Here is a 24,593-nt window from a genome sequence, read left to right on the forward strand (position 1 = left end):
AATTGATACATTAAAATAAATTATAACATGGGTGTTGTTGACGGGTTAACATTTTGAATAAAATGAAGTGCCTTCAGTCACAATGTTTGAAAGGCTAGTGTTAATTATCTGCACAATTCTGATCAAATCTTTCGTGTGTTGCTTGTATGAGATGTATTTTGTCACAATAAAGGGAAAATCCTTCGAAATGTTTGTTTTTTAATGTGAACTTCCTTAAAGAAGTTACAGAATATGTTTTTTAGAGTGAGCTACAGCTGTCTTTTTAGTGCAAAAGGCACTAAGATTGTGAATAACATGGGTGAAATTATTCTTCCTAATATACGGCAGCTTGTAAAGAGATATATTTATTATATGATGCCATATAGTTTCAATGCCCCTTCACCTGGGTCTCAATATTATTTGGAAAAAAAATTAAATAATTAAAGTATCCTTGTAGGGCAAACAAAAAAGTGACGGGTTGCTAAATCAGAAAATACATATTGTTACCGAGCGGCTCTCTGACCGTGATTAGGTAATGAAACGTGTGTATATTTTGAGGAAAAAATAAACCATTTGTGTCTATCTGTGATTTTTTTTATTTTTTTGGGGGGGGGGGGGGGGGGGGGGGGGGGGGGGGGGGGGGATGTAATGTACAATGTACAAGACGGGGGAAAAATTGTTATACAAAGAGAGATTGGGGAATGACAGCATAACAAACTTTTTCACTTTTGACAAAATTACAAATTTTAACAAATCAAAACAGCAAAGTCTGAACGATACTAGCTTTCATTTCTAATTGTTTGTTAGTTTATCAATTCAAATGGCATTAATTACTATGTACCCAAACTTTCGTCATAACAGTCACATTAACACATTGCTTGAAATCGTTATTGCAGATTCAGTAAAAGAGAACAGTATTATTGTCTAATTGTTCTGTGAACACAAAGCAGAAAATCATTTGCAGGGTCAACTCCTGATGCTATTTATAAAGAAGTCTCCTTTATTTCAGGAGCAACGAAAGAAGATAAATAATTGAAAAATAATACCTAGCAGCGTCGACTTAAATGTTTAGTTTTTTTTCTTTTAGTTAGACCTAAAACATAACCTTTTTTTAGTATACAAATTGTAAGTTTACACATCAGTAAAACAACATAAAGGGAACAAAGAACTAAGTCAGGGAAAACATCACTACTAAGAATAAAACATATACAGGCATTACATCACTTGGAGCTACAGGAAACAGTTCTTCATTCACAAGCAGTTCTTTCACCTTTTTTTTTTTTCTTTCAAAAACTAATTAATTATTATTCATATAATAACTGAACTCAATTAAGAAAATATGAACATTTGGAAGGGATTTTCATTTATGAATATGGAATTGTGCCTTCAATATTATGAGACCAGTGAGTTATGACTCAAAACTTTTGGGTTGGACTCCTACTCTCGCGATAGCTAGCGTTAGCGTTGATCATGACGTCACCACCTCTCTTGGCGGAACACAGAGACGGCACGAGATTCGTATGATAGGTATCGGTTAAAATGGCTAAAACACCGCGGCTCAGTCACTGTCCCAGCTCCAACGCCCCCAAGGTCCCCCCGGACGGACAGGGCGAAGGAGCCGGTAAGGAGGGCGGCTTTGTGGAGGGCTCCATACTGCAAATCACTATGAAAGACTTCCTGTAAGTTGGCGCTCTGTCATTGTTAGACACCGAAAGAAAGTAACGATTCACTATGGTTTCCAGCTAAAATCTGTTGACGTGTCAAAACATCGGGTCATGTAAGGACAACACCAGAAGCAAACATTTTTTTGTGTGTGAAGTTCGTAACATTACAAACGCTGTTAGGTTGGAAATATCAACAGAATGAACGAGCTTGTTGACGTTTTTTTTTTTAACCTCTCGACCTATGACCCCCCCAAAAACCCCCAGGTCGCGCATGCGCAGTTCCAGAGTGTGAAAAGGGGCCCTGTCCTAATACCCACACTGCACCCTACGCTCCTTTACGAAGTGTGCAGTGCACGAAGGGTTTGTGTGTGCAGGTTACAAGTGTGCAAAAATTGCAGAATTGGGTCAATGCGGTTTACGTCATCGACTTCCGGTGCTGCGTCATATCCGTACATTCTGCCCATGTTTCTGCTACACTACTTCACAAGCAACTCTTTTTGAAAATGATTACATTTAGTTTTCTGATTTGAATTTATTTGTAATGCATTTAGTGTGAAATGGTAATATTGTGACAACTCAAGTCAATTTCAAGAGTAAAATATAGACGCAAGCAACGATAAATGGCCCTCGCCTTCGCCACGTTGCCTTTGTTGCGCCGCCTTCGATGCGCTGCCTCAAGCTCATTCAAAGACATAATATAACAGTGAATTTTATACTATCAATGCATTATTATTGATTTGTTTAGACAGAAATGTACTATTGAGATATTAACTTTGACATATTTACGATTTTTGTTGTACTAACACATCCAGGAACAATGCAGTAGTAGTCGTAGTCGCAGTAGTAGTGATAGTAGCTCCAGGAGGAGTTTGTTAAAGTTTGAACCGATGAATTTCAAGATTTGGTCAATTTCCTATTAACACAAAATGGAGAGTATCTCAATACAAAATAACATGATAAAAAATAAAGCATGCGTCTCACTGACTTTTTTGATCGAGAGGCCATAACAGAAGTTTGTGAAAAATTCAAAAAAAAAAAATATTTCCCCATATTAAATTGTCTTCACTCTGTAGGGGGCGCTAGTTAACGCGTCAATTTCCGTATTTCCACATTGAGCCGGTTTAGGGCTGAGATTTTAACAACAGAGTCACATTTTACGCAAATCAAAGTTTGTATGTGCAAATGAGAGCATTTTTTAAAAATGTAAATTTTCAAAGGGTTTTGGCCAAAATGTAAGTTAGCATAAATCTATAGATAATTTTTGATGTCCCACTTCTCCAGATGATCTCCAGCAATTTTGAGCCCGTCAGTGAAACTCCCTTGGAGGAGTGCGTTAAAATATGTTTGCCCCATATTAAATTCTCTTCACTCTGTAGGGGGCGCTAACGTGCCAACGTCCATTTTTTCACGTTGAGCTGGTTTAGGGCTGGCAGTTTAACACCTGAGTCACATTTTACGCAAATCGGAGTTCGTATGTGCAAATGGGAGCATTTTCAAAATTTTTTTTATAACTTTTACACTGTAAAATTTAACAGTAAGCTGCTAAAATGTTTGGCTCCTCACACCACCTTTATTGTTGTATAGGTTATTTAAATTACCAAATCATCTGGTTTTTATTACAATTTGAAAAATGTAATAATGGGTTTTTGGAAATTTAAGAATTGATTCATAATCGTCAAGAATAAAATTACAATTATTCGGTTATAGATTTCTTTTTTTCCTCCACCCCTAGTGTATTGTACACAATAGTGTTGTGTGACTAGGGCTGGGCAATATAGATCAAAACTCATATCTCAATATTTCTTCTCAAAATGGCAATTTATGATATAAATCTCGATACTTTTAATTCAGAGGAAGTCTGACCAGAAATGCAATTCAGGGTTAAATTAAATATACTAATGCAAAATGCCACTTTTGGCTTTCTCTCCTCTAAGGGACAGCATCTGTGAGTGAGTTTAGTGTGAATGTTTAGTAAATAATTAAGCTTTATTTATAACGTGCTTTTCACAGACAGAGGTCACAAAATGCTTTACAGTGAACACAATGAAATTCAAAACAATAAAATACACAATCATAAAAGCAGCTTTATTGGCTCTGGAAAGCCTGTTTAAAAAAGTTTGTCTTTAGCTGCTTTTCAAAAGTCTCCACAGAATCTAGGGAGGGAAAGGAAAGAGGAAGTTTATTTCAGAGATGGGAAGCAACAGCTTTAAAAGACCTGTCTCCTCTGGTTTTGTGACAGGTTCGAGGGACCATTAGTAGGTTTTGGCTTGAAGATGTCAGACTCCGAACTGAAGTGTAGGGCTGGATCAGATCAGTGATATAACCTGGAGCCTGTCTGTGAAGCGCCCTGAAAGTCAGGACCAGAATTTTAAATTTCACTCTGAAGTCAACGTGGAGCCAATGGAGAGACTTCAGAACAGGAGTAATATGGTCTCTTCTGGTGTGGGTCAGCAGCCTCGCTGTAGAGTTTTGAACATACTGCAGGCGGGTCAGTTCCTTCTTATTTAGGCAGGTGAACAGGCTGTTACAATATTCCAACCGCGGTGACACAAAAGCATGAATAATAGTCTCCAGCTCTTTTTGTGAGACCAACTATCTCAGCTTGGTCATATTACACAGTTGAAAGAAACAGTTCTTTAATAACTGTCTCCAATGCTGCAATAGAGACCTGTCTATCAAAGATAACTCTGAGATTTTGCAAACTAGTTTTGACTGACATGCTCAGGTCTCCCAGGTGTTGCTTAATACCAGGGATGATACTGTCAGGGGCAACAATGAGTGTCTCAGTTTTCTCTGAGTTTAATTGGAGACTGTTCTCACTCAGCCTCTGCTTTACACTCAAAAATCCATATATATATATATATATATATATATATATATATATATATATATATATATATATTAGGAGCGTGACAATATCTCGATACGGCAATATATCACAATATTTTTTCGCACGATCGATTATTGCTAGTACCGATTTTTATTTTTTTTCCTTCCAAAACCTTTTCTTCACAGAAATTTTGTCACTGTTTGTTGAAGGAACCAATATATTGTTTACTGGAATATTGCACTATACTGGTGTCACTGGTAAGAAAGACCATATTTTTTGTTTACAGAAAGCACTATTGGAGACACTGATTCGTTTACATTGGTATGTGGACACTTATTTACGGAAATGTTGCAATAAAATAGTGTCGCTGTTCATAGGACACTTTTTCAATTTATTGTCTTTCAGAGATGTAAAATAAGAATTGCATTTTTTCGCTTAATCTTTTTTTTCCTTCTTGTCATGTCATAGATTATTGTAAATTGATTTCTGACCAATATATCGATAATCACAGTATTGTCATATCGTAAGATAACCGTTATGGTGAGCTTTGTATCGTGTATCGTATCGTGAGGTAACCAGAGGGTTCCCACCCCTAATATATATATATATATATATATATATAAGCAAAACTGTAATTTTAAATATTGCCAAAATAGAAAACCTGAATCTCAGTATATTGCTCAGCACTGAGTGTGACTGTCATTTTAGGAAATTGAGGAGAACTTGGAGAAGTGAAGGTTTGCATTCAGGAACTTAATAAAGTAGAGCAGTGAAAACAGTAAATGTGTGTGACTGGGTAATGAGGATGCAGACTGGAGGTATCAAAGAAACTTGGACAGGATTAGGTCTGAGTGCCTTAGAGGGACAGCTCATGTTTGACAGCTCGCTGGGAAAGTGACAGAGATGTTCATGGAAGCAATGAGGCAGAAATATAGGCCATTAGTGAACGGAATGACACTGAAAGCTGAGGGAGAGTTATCTAATGTGGTATCCCCCAAATGAGGGAACATGCCAGAAGAATGCAGAAACTGGCTAGTTCACGTTATTTACAAAACATAATGATGCATATTTTCCTCTGTTTTCATTATATTATCAAAAGTGTTTGTTTTTCTGTTAGCAGCATGTTAGCATCAAATGTACTAAACAGATTTTGCCAATTTTTTAACCAAAGATAGACTTTACACCATGCATCACATTTTGAAGGGGATCTGGATCATTATACTGATTCTGAATTGGTGTAAAAAAATAAATAAATAAAATCCCAATCATCATTCGCAAAATTTCCAAAATTCCCATCTTGGTTTGTCATAGATTAATCTTATGTGTGTCATGTTGATTCCTCAACTGCTCCACAGATTTGCATTTGGATTGGATCCAGATTGCATATTTTAATCTGATTTTCTTTTTTTAAAATGGGGGTACCAACTGCCCATACATTTGGACCTACTTGTCAAGATCGCTGAGTCAGATAATTGCAAATCTGTCAAATATTTGGCACTTGGCAGAGGTTTGTGCTTTCTGCGTGCTCTTGTTTTGATCATTAATTTATTTCCCAGAGGTTTTTTTATTAATACTGTAAGTGTTTCCAGTGATAATTGTTGTTTAAATGTGTGCATTGCTTTCTGACAGGACATATGACTTCATTGTGGTGCATCCTGGTCCAAATCTAAACATGATTGTTGGAGCCAACGGAACTGGAAAGTCAAGCATTGTGTGCGCTATCTGTCTGGGTCTGGCTGGGAAAACATCACTCCTGGGTCGAGGCGACAAGGTAAACAACGAACCAGTGTTTACAAATCACATTACTGTTTTCCACTGTCAGTCAGAAGGAATTATTCATGTAATTCTGATTTTACCCTTTTATTTTTAAGGTTGGTATCTATGTCAAAAATGGATGCTCTAAAGGCTACATAGAGATTGAGCTGTAAGTAATGCAAAATAATGGACACTTGTTATTAATATTGCTTTCTAAAAAGCACTGTTTGCATCTGTCTGGTTAACTTTGTTGGACTAGAATGAAAACAGTTTACGCACAAGCATAGGGCCCTATAAAATCCACAGCAACGTAGTCGCGGACGGAATCGACCAATGAAAACAGAATCCAGTGTTGAACACGGAAATGGACAGAATCGGGATGAAAAGCCGTCACCACGAGGCAAAGGATGTTTATTTTTATGGGGAAATGTTTCCGGGGACTGCTCATTAGATGCACCGCCCTCCCTCCCGTCCTGGCCACTTCAAACACTGCCTAAACTACCAGAAACACTGTCTAAACTGCCAAAAAACTACGCAACTTATCACTGATAAGCCTACCAGTGCCTGCTTAACTTTGCTGTGCCTGTGAAGCTCTGGTCCAGGGGTGTCCAATTCCGGTCCTCGAGGGCCACTATCCAGCATGGTTTAGATGTTTCCCTCTTCCAACACACCTGATTCAAATGATCAACTCCTCATCCAGCTCTGTGGAATCCTGATAACGATCCTAATCATTTGAATCAGGTGTGTTGGAAGAGGGAAACATCTAAAACATGCTGGATAGTGGCCCTCGAGGACCGGAATTGGACACCCCTGCTCTGGTCATTTCTCGTCAAGCGCAGCGGCGCTCCATGAAAACGTGAGCAGCTTTAATCAGCTGTTGTTGTGGACAAGACCATCGATGCCAGGGATTGTAGAGTCTGAAACACCGTAGGTTAATGATAACTTCTGATACTGTAAAATATTCTGGCCCCTAGTGGTGAAATAACTGATGCATCCTTGTGTCAATTTATTTTTGTGTAATCATTACCGTCTAGAATGACGTCATCAGGATAATTTAAATTATGTTAATTTAAATTAAGTTGATCAAAACTTAATCATTAAACCTGCTCAGATTCAGTAAACCATTGATCCCTGAGGGGGAATTGGGTGATATTAAAGCTACTCTCATACATCTTTATATGAAATTTAAATAAATAAAAAGGAGCAGTCAGAATAATCCATGTCAGTACTTATATCTACCTTTTAATTGTATCTTACTTTATTTTTTACATGCATTTTTGTTTATTTGCTTTTTTAATTTAAATTTGTTAGTATTTATTTAGTTTCCTCACCGAAGTTAAAAATGAATATTTTCTGAAAAAAATGATTAATATTTCAAAAAAAACAAAATTTTAATGTGGAAAACACGGAATTTGGAAAAAATAAGACGGTTTTTATAGGGCCCTACAAGTACTCTATGGTCTTTTTATAATGTGGAACTTGCTAAACGTTATGTAAAACTTTAGTTTTGGATTCTTTTTTTGAAGTCTAATTTCTGCCCTATGGTTAACATGTCTCCAGCTATAAAATTGGTGGCAATGTAGTAATTAAGAGAGAGATTATAAGGGAGACCAACCAGTCACACTGGATGCTAAATGGGAAACAATGCAACCAGAAAACCGTGGAAGAAGAGGTCAAAGCTCTGCGCATCCAAGTCAGCAATCTTTGCCAGTTCCTGCCTCAGGTTTGTTTGTCACTGCACTGCAGTATTAAACTAATTCACACTAAAACAAACTGCACAGGACTTGACTGTCTCTGAATTTCTACCCTGATGTGGTTGGTTTATTCACTCTGTAGGAAAAAGTGGGAGAGTTTGCCAAGATGTCTAAGATTGAGTTGCTTGAAGCAACTGAGAAGTCAGTGGGACCACCAGAGATGTACGAGTACCACTGCGAGCTGAAGAACTTTCGCATCAAAGAACGAGAACTGGAGGTATACGTGAAGTCCTGGTATCAGGGGTCAACAACCTTTCTGAAACTGTGCGCTACTTTAGTTACTGTATAGTCCAAAGGGCTACCAGTTAGAGAATCACTCCTTAAAGGCAGGCATACACTGTGATTTTTTTCAATCATTGTACTCAGCTCCAGCTCAAATTGTGTGACTCAATTGCAGAGTCCGAATGTGAGCAGCTCACAATTTATGTTCTCACACTGTACGGACCAACACTCTGGCACGATCTGACTGCTCAAACTGTACATCCATACACGACACGTAGGGATGGGAATCAAAAATTGGTTCTTTCTGACAACCGGTTCCCAGCAATCCAATTCTTAGGAATCGTTTGTTTGTTTGCCTGTCAATTCCGCTTATCGGTTCCTCTTATGTCGCAAATACGTGATGATGTCACACGCAAGCAGCGTGTTGGTTAAACCATAGACTGGTGGCTCCGTATTTAGGAGTCAGTGATGATTTGCGTAGTTTTTTGTCAGTTTAGATGGTGTTTCGGGCACTTTCAGTTGTTATTTTGTAAAATATCATCTTCCCTTTTCTTGTTTTCTAGTTAGTTTTGGGGCATGGGATTCGGGGGTTTAATGGTTGCTTTTTTCCCCCAGGAAACAGTGAAAAAACATCAGTAACCCTGGCAATTCCAAATAAAAACTTAAAAATGTTTATCCCTTTATAAATTCTCATTGGTGCCCGCGGGCACCGTGTTAGTGACCCCTACCCTATATGTTGTAGAGCAGGTCAAAAGCTGCTGTTTTTGTTGAAGATCGTTCAAGGGTTTTATCTCTTTCCTCTGTAGAATGCGTTGAAGGAGAAGGACAGTTTTCTCGAGAAAGCAAAGCAGAGACATGAGAGGAATAAATATGACGTAAATCGTTACTATGAGAAGAAAAGACACTTGGATGTAATCGAGTTGCTTGAGAAAAAGAAGCCGTGGGTGGTGAGTGTTCACTGGAAACGCTTTTTAATGGCTAACTGGAATCTTTTAAATGCTAAATGTATGTCTGTGTCTGTTTGCTGTGTTAGGAGTACGAGACCACCCGCAAAGAACTGGAGGCTGTAAAAAAGGAGCGAGAGGAAGCAAAAAAGCGGCTTTCTGTTCTAAAGCAGGCACAGGCACCTTTGATAAGAAAGATCCAGCTGATAGAAGACCAGCTGAAGCCCACTGATGCTCAAATTAAAGTCAAGGTACCTCACACTACAATAGATCCACATGACTATTTCATTATTGGGGCAAGATAACATCTCAATTAACTTGAGGTACATTAAGTTAACCTTATACTATCATTATCAATCAAATCATTAAGTGCAATATATCAATAAAGTTTTATCATTATTATTCAAAGGGTAAAAAATCATGACAAACATTTTTTTACACTACAATGAATGCTCCAATGCTGTAAATTGAATCTTTTCACCTAATGATGATCAATCTGTTTCTCCAGACTGAATTGATCAAAGCGGCTTCTCTGAAGTGCAAAGAGAAACAAGATCAGATAGATCAAAAGCACAAAGAGGTGAGTTTATTTTTATTGGAATATATATATTGCGATGTTTCTCATACCATCACACGAAGGTGATGCATTAACGCTCTTTGTAAGGTCAGGTCATTTTTACCTTCACTGAGTAGGTAATGTTTTCATAAGCATTTATTTATTCGTTTGTCTGTTAGCAGGATTGTGTCAAAAGTACTTAACGTCTTTTGAAAAGATAAACCATATACCATTGGAAGATTTCATAATATTTTGGAAGGGATCCGTATCAATACACTGATTCTGGATCAGCTTTAAAAATGGAAAAGTCGCTGACGAAATTAAACAAAAATACATATCTCTGTCCGTCACTGATTGATCTTTACGAAATTGGACTTGGTTCCTCAATTACCCCACTGTGTATTGGATCCGAATTGCTGATTTTATTGCGTTTAAAAAAAAAAAAAAAAATAGGCGTGTCCATACATTTTGATCTACTGTATCGTTATTAATGACGATAGAAATTTAATTTAATACTAGTTTAGAGTAAGAATAAACGTTGTTTACCTTTGCTTTTCAATGTGAAAAGCTTTGTGCCTTTTATTTTCATGAACTGCCCTATTTTCATCCACACTCCCACAAAACATTCCAGCAGACTGAATAAAACAGTTATTTCCATGTTTTTTTTTTTTAATTTATCAAATGTTATAGCAGGCTAACTTTGACTAATTTATCTGCACACTCCATTTGTTTGTATAGATTGACAAGATCAAACAAGCACTAAGACTTAAGGAAGAAGAGGAAAAAGAACACCAGAAGCGAATAAGCAACACCAAACGAATAATTGACGGCTTGAAGGCCGACCTCTCTAAAGTCGGCGACCAACCTGATGTGGCTGAGCAGATCAGTTCCATCAATGCTGAGCTGAGGCGCATTCAGGAGGACAGAGCCAAGTTGGATGATAAGGCTGACCTGCGCCGAGAGAAGGACAATCTCAATGCTCAGAATGCAAGTAGGTTTTTAAAAAATCCTCTTGTTTTAAAAATTTTTCTTTAAAAATCTATTTGACGAAAATGTTTGTAGTTTAGCTTTCTGAATGTGTGAATCATATCCTTTGTTTTATGCTCAGTGCTCTGCAAAAAGCTGAAGGATATGGATAACACCATTCATGTCAAAGAGGACAAGTTACGATCACGACATAAGGACACGTACACTGCTGTCCAGTGGCTCAGGCAGAACAAACATCTCTTCAAAGGAAACGTCTACGAGCCCATGATGCTCGTGGTGAGTCTGTGAATTCCTCTGTAATAAATCTATATTGTGATATATGTCAGAGGAATTTTGTAGTTGTTTGAATCTAAGAGAAATATTGTTTTAAAGGTGCAGTCCGCAACTCTCAGATCGCTCCCTCCCCGCTGCTCTCCCCTCCAAACATTCCAAAGTCCTTCCCTCAGAGGAGCTAACAAGCTAACGTTAGCCCTACAGCAACATCACAGTAATATAACATGCACTGTTAAAAGAATATTAGTGCAGCGCTTCTCTCTCTCAATGTGCACACACTAATCTAGCAGCAGCAGCAGCAGCAACAACACAGTGTCACAGCAGCCCACACGGAGGCTGAGGTGAGAGCAGCGCACACACGAACAACACATGCACTACAGAGTTAGTATAACAATTACAAATCAAACATAATGTAAATCAAACAGCAGTAATTACCTTTCTAGCAGGAAAGTCACCAATTCCATCTTCTACTCCTCCAGAGCATACACTGTCAAAAAAACGGTGCTCCAGCCACCGGAAAGGGACGGGGCCTGTGAGCAACTGCTGTCAGACAGCCCATCAAACACAATCCTGGCTCTGATTGGTTCTTTTTGCTCGGTCGCGGTACATTCTGGCAATCTGCCAAAGGCTGCAGGAGCAGCAGGGGGGACTCAATGAGGCTGTTTTTTGACACAAACTGCTAGTTTGATGTAAAGCTGTCCTTACATAGTGACAGCTTTAGCAAATATGACAAAAAGTCACTTTTGTAAGAGTTGCAGACTGCACCTTTAATTGCAAAACAATTGCTTTGTTTTGTTGCTTTCCACTTAAGGGTAATAACACATTTGGTAATACTTGCTGTAATGTGCATCTGAACTTTCTAGCAGTATCACAACGGTCAAAAATCAGCTTTGTGGACAAGAGCACGTGGAAGCCCTTTGTATGACTTAAATTACCTCCATTTATTATAAGATGATGAGTAGGGTGGTTCACAAAATTATTGTTCTCTAAATTTTGCCAGATCGCTTTTTCCTTGTTCACATTGACACTATAAGCATCTGTTACCAAAAATGGAGTCAATCTCTCCACGTTTAGGGGTAGCACACTATTTCACAATGTTGACGATTTGTCTTTTTTCAGGTAGTATTGGAACTATTCTAAATACCGGGAGAAACTATGAATGATTATACTTACCTTTATATTGTTCAAGTTTCTGATATTTGTGAAAGTTGCACATTCTTTGGTTGAGTATTAAAAATTATGAAAAAGTGTGCCACCCTTTACAGAATTTATATTGGCCCAATTTTTGGTGCAGATGTTCAAAATATGAACAAGACAAAATGTGATCTGGCAAAATTTGTAAAACATTTTTTAAACCATTACTTTTCATTTTGTATATAAATCTATTCTAAGTGGATCCTATTGAATGTTTTATATCATTAGATAATGATGAACAAGAGATTTGAAGTATTATTCTCAGAGTAAATTCTGATGGCAAAATCTTTTCTTCTAATTTGCAGATAAACATGAAAGACTCTCAATTTGCAAAGTATGTGGAAACCCACATCTCATTCCATGACCTGCGTGCATTTGTTTTCCAAAGAAAGGACGACATGGAGAAGTTCATGACTGAGGTCAGGTTGCTTGTTTAATCATTTTGCTACAGCGGGAGTTCTTTCTGATTCAAAACTGTTGTGTAGCTTTAAGGTTGACATTTGATTTGCTTGGACCTTTATGACCTTTAGGTTCGGGACAATCAGAACCTAAGAGTGAACTCCATTTGTGCTCCGGAGGCGTCATTTGCTAAGCAGCCATCTTCTCGACATATTGAATCGCTGAGGTAGGTAAAGACCACGTTTGTTTGAGGTTAAAACAGTGTTTCATTTGACCACAACTTTTTTGGTGGGTTTTCTTACAATTAAAAGAAATATTGTATTCTTAAATAAGTTCACCGATTGACATAAATCATTGTTTTGTTTGTATTGTTATGATGTAGTTTTCTTCCCACTGATGTACTGTATGACCATGAATGGCTTTCTCCCCTTTTGTCTTTGACTGTGACTCCTACTAATTTATTTATTATGAAGCTTTTAATGTAACCATTAGGGGTGTCCCGAACCGATATTGATATTGGTCCGACATCAGCCAGAAAACGAATATCGGATTTTATCGCACTGCATCTGAAATCTCTGATATAAGCACTCCGATAATTTATCTATTTTATTCAATTCTAAAATACTGTAGATATTATGTTCAAGGTTAAAATGTATGTATGTGTTCTCTGTTTGAGTAACATCACTTGATCAAGCCTTTTCTAACATTCCACACTACAAAATAAGAAATAAAAGTATGACTGATTCGTGCTGATATCGTATCGATAATCTGTACCCAATACTCAAGGCTGTGATATCGGTATCGTATTGGAAGTGAAAAAGTTGTATCTGGACATCCCAAGTAACCATTCTTTCATTTTATTTGCAGACGTTTTGGTTTTTTTTCCTACCTCCGGGAAATGTTTGACGCCCCTGAGGAGGTGATGAGTTACCTCTGTCAGCAGTACAAAGTTCACGACGTGCCAGTGGGCGATAATCGAACCAAGACTATGATTAAAACGGTACGATTCTCCTCTGTGGTAAACATTAGTGCTATCATGTTTGTTTGTTGGAGTATACTTAGCAAAAATACACCTTTACACATGACAAGCATCATACACAACCACATTACTACACTGAATTACATCTGACATACAACCCATAGGTAGAAAGAGCTCCTGTTCGCCTTGTGTAATGACCTTTTATTACTCAAGTGTGGGCATTTACTAAATTTGAAAAGCTTTTTTAGTGAGAACCTAATGAAAATTTGCTAAATAAAAAAACGGCGATATCAAATTCAAATGTTCACGAAATGAAACCAAGTGAAAAAGTTTTATAGGAAGAGTGATGAGATTTGACCCTCCTGCTTCCTGTAGTAGCTCAGAGGCCGCTTTGTTAACAAGATGGTGAACACCTCAGATGCAAAATCGGCGTCCCCTCGCCGCGGAAGCACGCATGCATTCAGCGAAGGCTGAGTTACGTTCTTTTATTTATTTTTTTATTTATTTATTCAGTTTATTTCTGACATGGTTACATTCACTTTTTTTTTTTTTACATTTTTTGTACATGCCAAAAAAGGAGACGAGAGAAGCAGTTTGCTTATCTGGGTCCCGTCCCCTGTTTTACCATCGCAAATTTACATGGGTTTACATGTCTCTCTGGTCATGCCATAATCTACGTTGTAGGACTTTTAAATGCTTTTAATCCATATTTATCCTTTTCATGCTATCCTACCTGTTGTCTAACTTAGTGATTTACAACTGCCAGAATGATGTATCATGTAGAACATCATTATTAATAACAATGCTTAATTTACAATTAAATTACAAGGAGGTGCTGAAAATTTCAAGCTGCATTTTGGATTTATTTTGGCAGGTACTCCAAATTGCAGCTTTCAAAACTTTTATGTTATAGAAATGTGATATTAATCAACCCAGTTAGATTGGTAAAATGTTTTTCATTCTTTATTTGTGAAGCAAAATACTCCCACACACTGTCTCCAACTTTTGCAGTGAAATTGTTTTTCATCAACAAAGATTTGTTACACATTTGTTTCTCTTCATTGTGAATTTTTGTAATTTCTTATATCTCACTGCAAGTATTTTGTATATTGAGCCCTATATTGCATTTCATATCGTATCTAGAGTTAACTATTTGGTTACCCCCTAGTTTTTGGCAAGTAAAAATGTCTTTGGAGTCTTTTAGCCATCAAATACATCTAATATTCCTTTATATATGGACATTTTGGCCAATCTGCTTTCGCCTATCATGTTCTCGTCACGTCGGGCGTACTCTTCATGTTTCTGCTACCATAGAAAGTCTACAGTAAAACATGTTTTTTAATTATTGCTGTAGTTACGTGTCACCCTGTTCCTGGAACATTCCTGAGAAGACCAAGGACATTACTATAGAAGGATTTTGACGTTACACTTAGTAAAATAATTAAAGGTGCTTCTTTTTTTTAATACAGTGTCTTTATTGAATTTTCTCAGGTTTTTTTTAGTACAAAATTAATGATTAATCATACTTGGAAAATGTGGGTAGGTGCAGCATTTGGATGCCACCATCAGCCATTATACTACAGATCCATCCATGCGTTCCAGCTGAACAAGGAAGAACCCTTTCTCTCGGATGCCTTTAACCTCCTAAAACCAGTTGGAAATACGGGAATGGTGCACTTCCTTGAGGAATCGCTACGTTACAGTTCAACATGTCGACGACCTCCACTCGCGTGCGATTAAAGTGCTTTTTATTACTTGCACTTCATGCAAGAAAATCTGATGCAATCCAAGCATATTATATATATATATATCACAACACACAAAGTACAGTAAGAGAGGGGATCAAAACACATTTGATGACTAAAGCCCAGCTCAATAACGCCGTCTTGAATCACTTAACAATCAAAACTAACAATTGCTCTGATCATTTTGACCTCCAGGTGATTGAGGAGCCCTACATCAGGATATTGTACACAACAGATGAGAGGTACACGGTGAAGAAATCCTTATACTCCAACAAGGTCAGCACCAGTAATTCTGCAGTGCAACCTTCCCAGTACCTTATTATCAATGTGGATGCTGAGGAGAAAAGGCAGCTTGAACAGCAATTAGAGGTGAGAGACTCACGTCAAACCCTTTCTGCTGCTTCTCTTCTGGATTTCTTTTATGAAGTGTTGAAACATTTTGCTGCGTTGACCCTGATATGGTTTGAAAGTTTCATTGATGCAAAAACAAATGACTTTTTTTGGTTATTGATCACGTCTATTGTTATGATCAGGTGTGTGGAACACGGCTAAGAAACGTCAGTGAAAGAATGTCCGTTCTGGATAAGGAACATGCCGAGTTAGATCACCATGAAAATAAACTGTTAGTTGAGAAAAAGCGTTTGTCTGAACTGAAAGGCAAAAGGAGACAACTGGAGCAGAAAATCAGAACCAAAGAGGACAGGTGACACCATTTACTAAACCAAAAAAATATACAAACTTTTTGTTCACTGTGGTTTTAAGTGACTTGTTGTTGTTTCATGTTTAGCCTGAAGCAGATGGAGCAAAATGTTATTGACATGAAGAAAGTGGAGGAAGATACCAAAAAGAAAGTTGACGCTGTCCATTCCCAGAAGGTGGCAATAGTCACTGCGTTAATGGCCCAGATGAAGGTACGGATAATGTTCTGTGATGGTTTATAACTTTCTATTGTCTTGCTGTTATTTAAAGGGGCGCTGTATAGATTCGAGCCATCTAGAGGTGCAATTTGCACTTCCCCAGAAATTGTTACCTTACTTATAACAGTATGGCTATTGCTGCTTCCAAAACAACTGAGAAATTGACATTTCCAAGTGACAAAGACTAATCTCCATCTTCAAATTGTTTCAGATGTCAAAATATCTTCATAAATGAGTGACTGAGATAATATTTACAATAAAGTCAATCATTTTTGTGGGATTTCTGCCCTTCCAATGCAATTTTTCAAGTAGGAGGTAAAAACGTCCAGGGTTTTGAGTTGTCTGGAATGCAGCATTACCGCTCAGGTATTGCTCCGTTTCCACACATTCGCATGCTCCACTTGCTCCATTCCCCCTATGCTAAAATTGCGGTTGTGATTTTAGCATGACAGCATCCTATAAAGTGTCCCTTTAAACTCTTCTTTTGCGCAAACCTTTAGTTGTAAGCCTTTGTATAGTTTGGTGACTAATCCTTCTGTTTTTTTTTGTCATTTGCAGCTGAGAGGCAAGCTGACCATGGAGAAGATCTACCTAGCTTTAGAGACTGTTGGTCTATCAGCAGAGAAGACTAAGCTTGAAAACAACTGCAGGGAGAGCATTTCTGAGCTGAAGACCAATGAAGTAATTATTTCTTGGCTAATGGTTTCTATGTCAAATTCTAAACCACTGAAGCCTTTTTTCTTTTTTTCACATTAAACTCGCGTGTAATTTACAATCTGTGAGAAATGTTTCTAATTTTTTGCAGCAAAAATTAGGCAATCTTGAGCAGAGGAAAGTATGTCTGACGGAGCAGTGCAAAGGCCTGTTAAAGAGAGCCAAGTCCATCTGCAAGATGCAGCTCGATGAGTCGCTTCCCGATCACCTTCGTAACGTAGGTGTAATTGTGCAATGCTCCCTTTGCATTGTCATGTCTGTGTGTGAGGAAAGTTTCCAGCGTGTGGCGAAAACTTGTTTAATTGGTTGAGTGACCAAAGAGACCCAATGGTATTTATTTAGTAAAGATAGTTACTGTTGATCAACCACTATCACAGGAGTTTACAGGCGTTTGTGATCAAAAGGGGATGACGTGCCTAAAAACTTGACTTGCATTATATGTTGTTGTGCATCAGAAATCTGTCTTAATGGAAATTTAATGGGATTCATGTCCAAGAGTGTGACATTTAACACTGTAGTGTAGCTAAAACCTTACAGTTTGATCATGATTTTTAGAGAAAAACCCAATATATAGTAAGGTGTAAATTTCCAATGCACATTAAAGTGAATTAATATGTAATTAAAACTGGGCTGATAAAGCATGTTGAAGCATCAGAAGAAGGGTTTATGTATTTTTTTATTTAACCTGAACACAGTAACATTGAAGTGTTTTTAGCAAATTGCTCACTTTCAACACCTGTTCATGGGGGACTTGTAAAGGTTGAACAGACAAAGGCACCTTATTCACACAGTAAAAACATTTAAGAGAAATGAAAATGCAACAAAATGAACTTGCCTGACTTAAGAATCACTGTGCCTTTGAAGTGGGTTAATCAGTGCTTTGATGTCTTTTTAGAGGTAAAACAAACATTTCTTAAATGTGTTTATGGTTTGTCATTACAGGCATTCACCAAGCTGCCCGACACTCCGGATGAGATTGATGCCATGTTGAATGAGGAACGTTCGAAAGCGGACTGCTTCACTGGCCTCAATGAAAATGTGCGATTTGAAAAACAAGTTTTTACTACAACATATTTGTTCATTTAAACCCTAACCCCCCCCCCCCCCCTATAGTTTTTCTGTCATATTCTATGGGAGGGATGGGCAACTCTATTACAGCGGGGGCCACAAGAATGTGGCATTAGAATGATTGATCTGAGCATTGATACAGGGAGGAAAAAGGGTTTTGTCTTTGTCTGTGGTTTTCTTTTGTCAGTTACTTAGTCATTGTATGTTTGTTATTTTTTTGTGTTCGTGTTGTAATTTTGTGTTTTTTTTCTGCATATATCTCGTCAATTTATGCGTGTTTGGGGTCAATTTCTGTATTTTTGTTGTTTCTGTATTTTCCTGTCATTGTGTTGACAGTTTGTGTCTTTGGAGCTATTCTATAATGTTTTTTTGGAGTCATTTTGTTTGTTTAAGTGGTTGTTGTGTCTTTTTTTTGTTGTCATTTTGTGTTTTATGAGTCATTTTGTGTATCTTAGGATTTTTTTGTGTAACAGGTTTGCTGTGTATTTGTGTGTTTTGGGAGTTTATTGTGTGTGTATTATGGTGGGTTTTATATTCCTTCCAACCTCATGAAATACAATTTTTGGGGATTTGTTTTGGTTGCCGCAAAAAATTAGACCGAGGGCCAGGGCCACATTTGCCCCCCGGGCCGGCAGTTGCCTATGTCTGTTCTATGGTTTAAACACTTATTTATTTGAAGCACTTTTTCATAGAACTATCGTAAAGAAAATCCCAACTTTGTGTCTCGAGCTTTTCAAAGATTTGTCCTTGTTTCCCGACTCCCGTCAGTGACAGTATATATTTATAGGAATGTATCCTTGGGAATTATGACAAAAAATGATTAAACACTAAATATTTTTAAATCACATGCACATTTGTCATGTTTGTTTCTCTCTGTTTTTAAGGTTGTGAGTGAATACAACAAGAGGGAGCAGGAGATTAAACATCTGGAAAAGGAACAGGAAGAAAGGGTCACTGCCCTAAATACCTACCGACAGAATATATCACAGGTATACGATTTGTGATCCCTTTGCCTTCTACTCACTGAAACGATCCAGTAGTAGGTTCAATAAATGCTCTTTGTGTCTGTTAATGTGTTCCAGGCTAAAGAGCGATGGCTGAATCCACTAAAGCAGCTCGTGGAGCAAATAAACGAGAAGTTCAGCGAGTTCTTCCGCTCCATGCAGTGTGCAGGAGAGGTGGATCTGCACTCAGACAATGAGGTAGAAGACAAAGCACACACACACATTGTATCTGCTGAGAACAAATATATATATATATATATATATATATATATATATATATATATATACACACACATATATGGGAAAAATACAGTAAATATATATATATACTGTATTTTCCACCTTTTTAAATGCTGAATAATAATTTTTAGCTGGTTAAGCCTTGTAACCAGTAAGGTGTACATTTCCAATGCACATTAATGCTAATTAATATATAAATAAAACTGTACAATGAATCATTCCGTGCTTGTTTTAGTGTGGGAGCTGTAATATTAATACCTTTGTTAATTTTATTATTATTAGGATTTTTTTAGATTTGTGGGTAGACTGTTCCAGATCATTACTTTTACAACAGAAAAAGCTGATTATCCAAACGAGTTGCATAATACATCTTTAAAGCCATTGTTTTACACTGCAATAATATGCTGCTTTAATTGAGTAACATTATTTTACAAAGACATACAGGTTTACACACATACATATTCACCAATGCATGCTACAGTATGTTTTCCTCTTCATTTTTCCAAATTCTATATTTCATAAATACTTTTTTTTTTTATATATAAAACTGTAGAAAAACAGCACATAGTTCTGCCCCCACCTTACTGTGACAGCTTACAGTAATTTTTTTTTTTTTAAACCTATAAATTTGAATGGAGAGACGCACATTTTTTTTTACAGTGATAACATAATATACCCTATGCTGTACCTTATTAATCCATGTTGCTACAAGAAGTCATATCATCTTCCTAATGGAAAACCAGAGCCACATATCATAGGAGTGTGGCCGCTTACTTATTTCACTCTGCAGGAGGAATATGACAAATTCGGAATTCGTATTCGAGTGAAGTTCCACCGCAGCACACACCTCCACGAGCTGACGGCTCATCACCAGAGCGGAGGAGAGCGCAGCGTCTCAACAATGCTTTACCTCATGGCCCTGCAGGAGCTCAACCGCTGCCCTTTCAGAGTCGTGGATGAAATCAACCAGGTACGGGTCTCACACACACACACACACACACACACACACACACACACACACACACACACACACACACACACGTGCACACAATGCACACTGGCTTTTTAGCAATATCACACTAGAGGCAGTGCTGTTGTGCAGAAATATCAGCACTGGTGTGATTTGGTTGAAGGTGCCATAGATAATCACACCAGCGCTGATATTTCTGCACAACAGCACAACCTTGAGTGTGATATTGCTTTTATACAACAGTTCAACAAGCAAATGAGATTATTATTTGTTTGTTTAATCATTTGGCTCCACCAACAAAAATAGTTCCACAAGTGGAGAGCACACAGGCTACGTTCACACTGCAGGCAAATGTGACCCAAATCTGATCTTTGTGCTCACATATTCAAATCCAACTCAGGTCACTTTCATATGTTGTCCTAAATCTGATACGTATCAGATTTTTTGTAGCGGTCGACCGCTATGGGATTTTCAAAGGCCGTTACGGATTTAATAAAAATAAAAAATTCGGCCGATGGCCGATATCTAAAGCCAATATTTGAGGCCGTATATATAAATATACTCGTACACAACCAAGTAAAACAAAAAGTACAGGACGGGTAAGTAGCAGTAAAGCACGACAACAATATACAATGTGCAAGTAGTCGGTTTAAACTAAATACCTGTTCTAGGTATAACCACGCACTCCTTCCCTCTGTTCACAGCCACCACCATTATACCTAAGCTTCACACTTGTCATCATATGCACAACTACAACATCACATCTCACTCTCACTTTAAAATAATCAACTCTTCCCTACCATTTCCATTTCCTACCCTGAGTCTCTCCTCCCTGTTTCCTTCCCCCTCACTTAGGTGTAACGCTGCCCTGTCTTTGTATATCCTTCCTATAATAAAGTGTTTCTTAATAAGTCCATATATCGGCCGGATATAGCAGGCCGATATATCGGTCGACCTCTAATTTTTTGCAATGCGACGGCCAATACACTTTCTATCCCACTCCTACGTCATCACCATGCAAAAACATCATAATTCTAATTGATTAATAATCAATAATTATTAATTGTTCCTTTTGTCATTTAGAAGTTTGGAATGAACTCCGCATCATTGAAGCCGCTGACATCTCTATCCTACCACTGTTGACTCTGACTCTGCATCCAAACACTGCGTTGTACAGATGTAGCAGCCATCACACTGTAAACGGCTAGAGCAATAAACCTGGTTTTCTTCTTTTTCACTCTCCTTAAAGTTATGAAGTGCTGACTTCTGTTGGAAAGAACATTTCTCAGCGTGACACACAGTCCTACATTGGTCTCCTCCATATTTACTTCCATAAACACTGTACGTGCCTCTTCTGTGCATGCAGGTCACTTCAGTGCCTCTTGTGCGGCACGTTTTGAAGCCTTACGCGCGGTGAACACTGTGCGTTTTGAGATTTCAAGCTTTTGACGTGCGTCCGGCGCCTCCAACGCGGCCGACGCTAGAGTTGGAATTGTTTAACTTTTGGGGCATATTGCAGCGCGTCGACCAATCAGAAGCTTTCCCCAACGTGACGTATTGATTCGTAAGAAGTCCCGGTTGCTGCTGTTGCTCTATATATCAACACTCTTGGAATGTCTGTTGTCCAATCAAATTACTTGGTTAGAACTAACTGTTGTACAATGTGTCGTATCTGTCTCGTTTAGGGAATGGATCCCATAAATGAAAGAAGAGTCTTTGACATTGTCGTGAGCACAGCCTGTAAAAAGACCACCTCCCAGTACTTTTTCATAACACCAAAAGTAAGTATTTTTCTTATTGAGATTAGTTCAGTTGAAGTGATCATCCAACACTGGGACATAATTTAGTGTAACAGTCTGTGCCTGTTTGGGTGAAAAATGTCTACTTTATTGACATGGTTGAACGTCTAGCACAGGGGTCTGCAACCTTTACAGTCAAAGGAACCGTTTAACCTCATCTCACCTGCTTTAAAGTCCTCCTGGAGCCAAAAAATACCTTCTCAATGAAGACAATACAGTGTATTAAATTCTATACAGTTAAAATTATATAGAATAATGTTTGATCATGTAAATGGCAACCTAAAAACAGTTTGAAATAAAATAAAATAAATTGACGTCAAGAAATAAAACAGTGTCTTGCATCTTCAAATTCTAATGCATCTTAGTTTACATGAACACAATGTTATATAAAGAAGATTTTCTTATTTAATGTATTTGAAAGGCTACCAAAAGTAACTTGAACTTGATAACACATGATCATGTGATCAACACATGCTAATTGCTAATTTCTTGCCACACATAAAGCATGCATATTTAACCTGCACATTGGTGGTTAAATGAATCTGTTCCCACACAAATAAAATATCTATTTTCTTCCAGAATAGTGTTTTTATTGGTTTAATTATCTTATCAGGGATTTAAAACTTAAGGTTAGTCACAGGTGCAGGAAAGTTGATGGTCTGTAGATGTTGCAGGAGGTGAAGTAGGAAGGTGCTGAGTCATTGGATAATGTGATTTATTTTAGGTTAACAAATTGTTATATCTTGATTTTATTTGTCATTAATCATTAATAGCCTCTGTAAAAACATTTATTTCAATAGTGTTTTTTTAAAGCTATAGGGAGCCATTGCATAAGAGCCACATGAGGCTCCAGAGCCGCAGGTTGTAGACCCCTGGGTTAGCAGCTGATTAGTCTCTCTGAGCCTCTCAAAAATCCCAAACATATTTTTTATTCTGTATTTATTTTAATGAGAAACCCTGAGCCCGATGTTTAGCTTCTTTGTCATCTTTTACATTTACCTTTTGTCCTGTTCATAGTTACTACAAAATCTGAAGTATGATGAGAAGATGACTGTCCTTTGTGTGCACAATGGCATCCACATGCTTACATCCAACCAATGGGACACGAAGGCCTTCATCCAACGGCGTCTCAAGCACAAAGCAAGAGCTTGACTTTGCCTTCATTACCCCAAAAAGTCAATATTTTACCGATGGAGAGCAGCGCACTATTAGATTCTCTTCACTGTCCTAATAATCGTTTAGTTATTAAAGCTTCATGGTACAGAATGACAGAAAACCTATTTAGAAATATTCTTGTTTCACTGTTAGAAAATCATTCCTTCGTGCAGCGTTGTTACTTTTGATGATGATGTTTCAGTTTTTGACGTTTTACGTGATGTTGCAGTGTTTACCTCCTGTTGAGCAAACATTTAATATTCATGACATTTCTCAGTCACTTTTATTCCACTCAGTTTGTGGCATTTGACTGGAATTAAACTCCAGCAAAAAATGATCAGAGTCAGTTATAGTTTTAGCCGCTTTAGTGTTAGTTCAAGTGTGCACACGACACCTGACCTGAGCATTACTTCCTGTTTTAGGTGGAGTTCCTTTGTGTTTCAACCCAATATCTGATGTCTTCTATTGCATCATATTCTGCTCCATTTTGTCTGTTTGTTTTTTGGTAATGTTACATCAGTGAATAAACATAAGCCAAAGCTGAGCCCAAACATGTGTTACAGACACCCACTTGTGGTCAGAAACGGTTTATTTTTGGTCCATTATCTGGTTCTTGCTACTTAAAACATCTGTGTGGCTATTGTTGATGGATTTCAGCTGAAGGTCAAGATGGTATTTTAGAAGCTGAGAATGAGAAAATGTATTTGTACAAATTAAAAAGTCTAATAAAGAAGTTCATAATCAAACACTTAACGTCGTGCTGGTGATGCATTACACCGCGCTGACTGCTGGCAAAAGTAGCAACATCATGGAGATGACTCCAAAGTTCCTCCAACTGAGCGATGTGGCAGGGTTCTCTAAAGGTTCTCTGTTAAGAAGAAACAACCTTTCAGGTATATACTTTAATCACTAAAAACCATTAGTTTTACCTTTTTTTAACTGTGCGGCCCCTGCTGTGTAATAAAGATACTCAAAATGACGACAAAAATAAACAAAACGCAACTAAGTAATCTAAATTACTCCAACAACTCCCAAGATGACATATACAAAAATACACAAAACTACAAATTATGCAAAATGGAATAAAAAAAATGCACAACTACACAAAATAAGAGAAAATATACAAAACTACAGAAATACACATACAATGACTTGAGAAAAACACAAAAAATAAAAACAATACAGTGTATTAATGCTCAGATTGGTCATTTAAAAAAATGCTGACATGAAAGTTAATGTGGCTCAGGATCAGACCTCAGTTCAAAATTCACAAATTCCATGAAAATCAACAATTTTTGCTGGGCCTCACGGTTTTCCCACGCTTACGTCACTTCATGCAGTCATTTTTATTGGCAAATTGTGCAAAGTAGGAATTTCTCGATACAACTTTTTCACTTCCGATATTGCAGCCTTGCATATCGGCCGATACCGATATTGATCCGATA

At 37.6% G+C, this 24,593-nt stretch overlaps 1 protein-coding gene across 1 annotated transcript; it reads left to right on the forward strand.

Moving 5' to 3' along the window:
• Positions 1-1,454: 1,454 nt before the first annotated feature.
• smc5 (structural maintenance of chromosomes 5) lies at positions 1,455-23,894 on the forward strand. Its single transcript, XM_028454116.1, has 24 exons — positions 1,455-1,658; positions 6,103-6,244; positions 6,345-6,397; positions 7,789-7,951; positions 8,065-8,199; positions 9,011-9,151; positions 9,238-9,399; positions 9,657-9,728; positions 10,443-10,695; positions 10,813-10,967; positions 12,464-12,577; positions 12,689-12,783; positions 13,425-13,557; positions 15,477-15,650; positions 15,815-15,984; positions 16,069-16,192; positions 16,757-16,879; positions 17,004-17,129; positions 17,855-17,950; positions 18,865-18,969; positions 19,063-19,182; positions 20,015-20,194; positions 21,880-21,975; positions 23,011-23,894. The coding sequence occupies exons 1-24, from the start codon at positions 1,519-1,521 to the stop codon at positions 23,143-23,145; spliced, it is 3,207 nt and encodes a 1,068-aa protein (XP_028309917.1). The 5' UTR covers positions 1,455-1,518; the 3' UTR covers positions 23,146-23,894.
• The last annotated feature ends 699 nt before the right edge of the window (positions 23,895-24,593 follow it).

This window comes from Gouania willdenowi, chromosome 7 (genome assembly GCF_900634775.1).
Source record: "Gouania willdenowi chromosome 7, fGouWil2.1, whole genome shotgun sequence".
NCBI lineage: Eukaryota > Metazoa > Chordata > Actinopteri > Blenniiformes > Gobiesocidae > Gouania > Gouania willdenowi.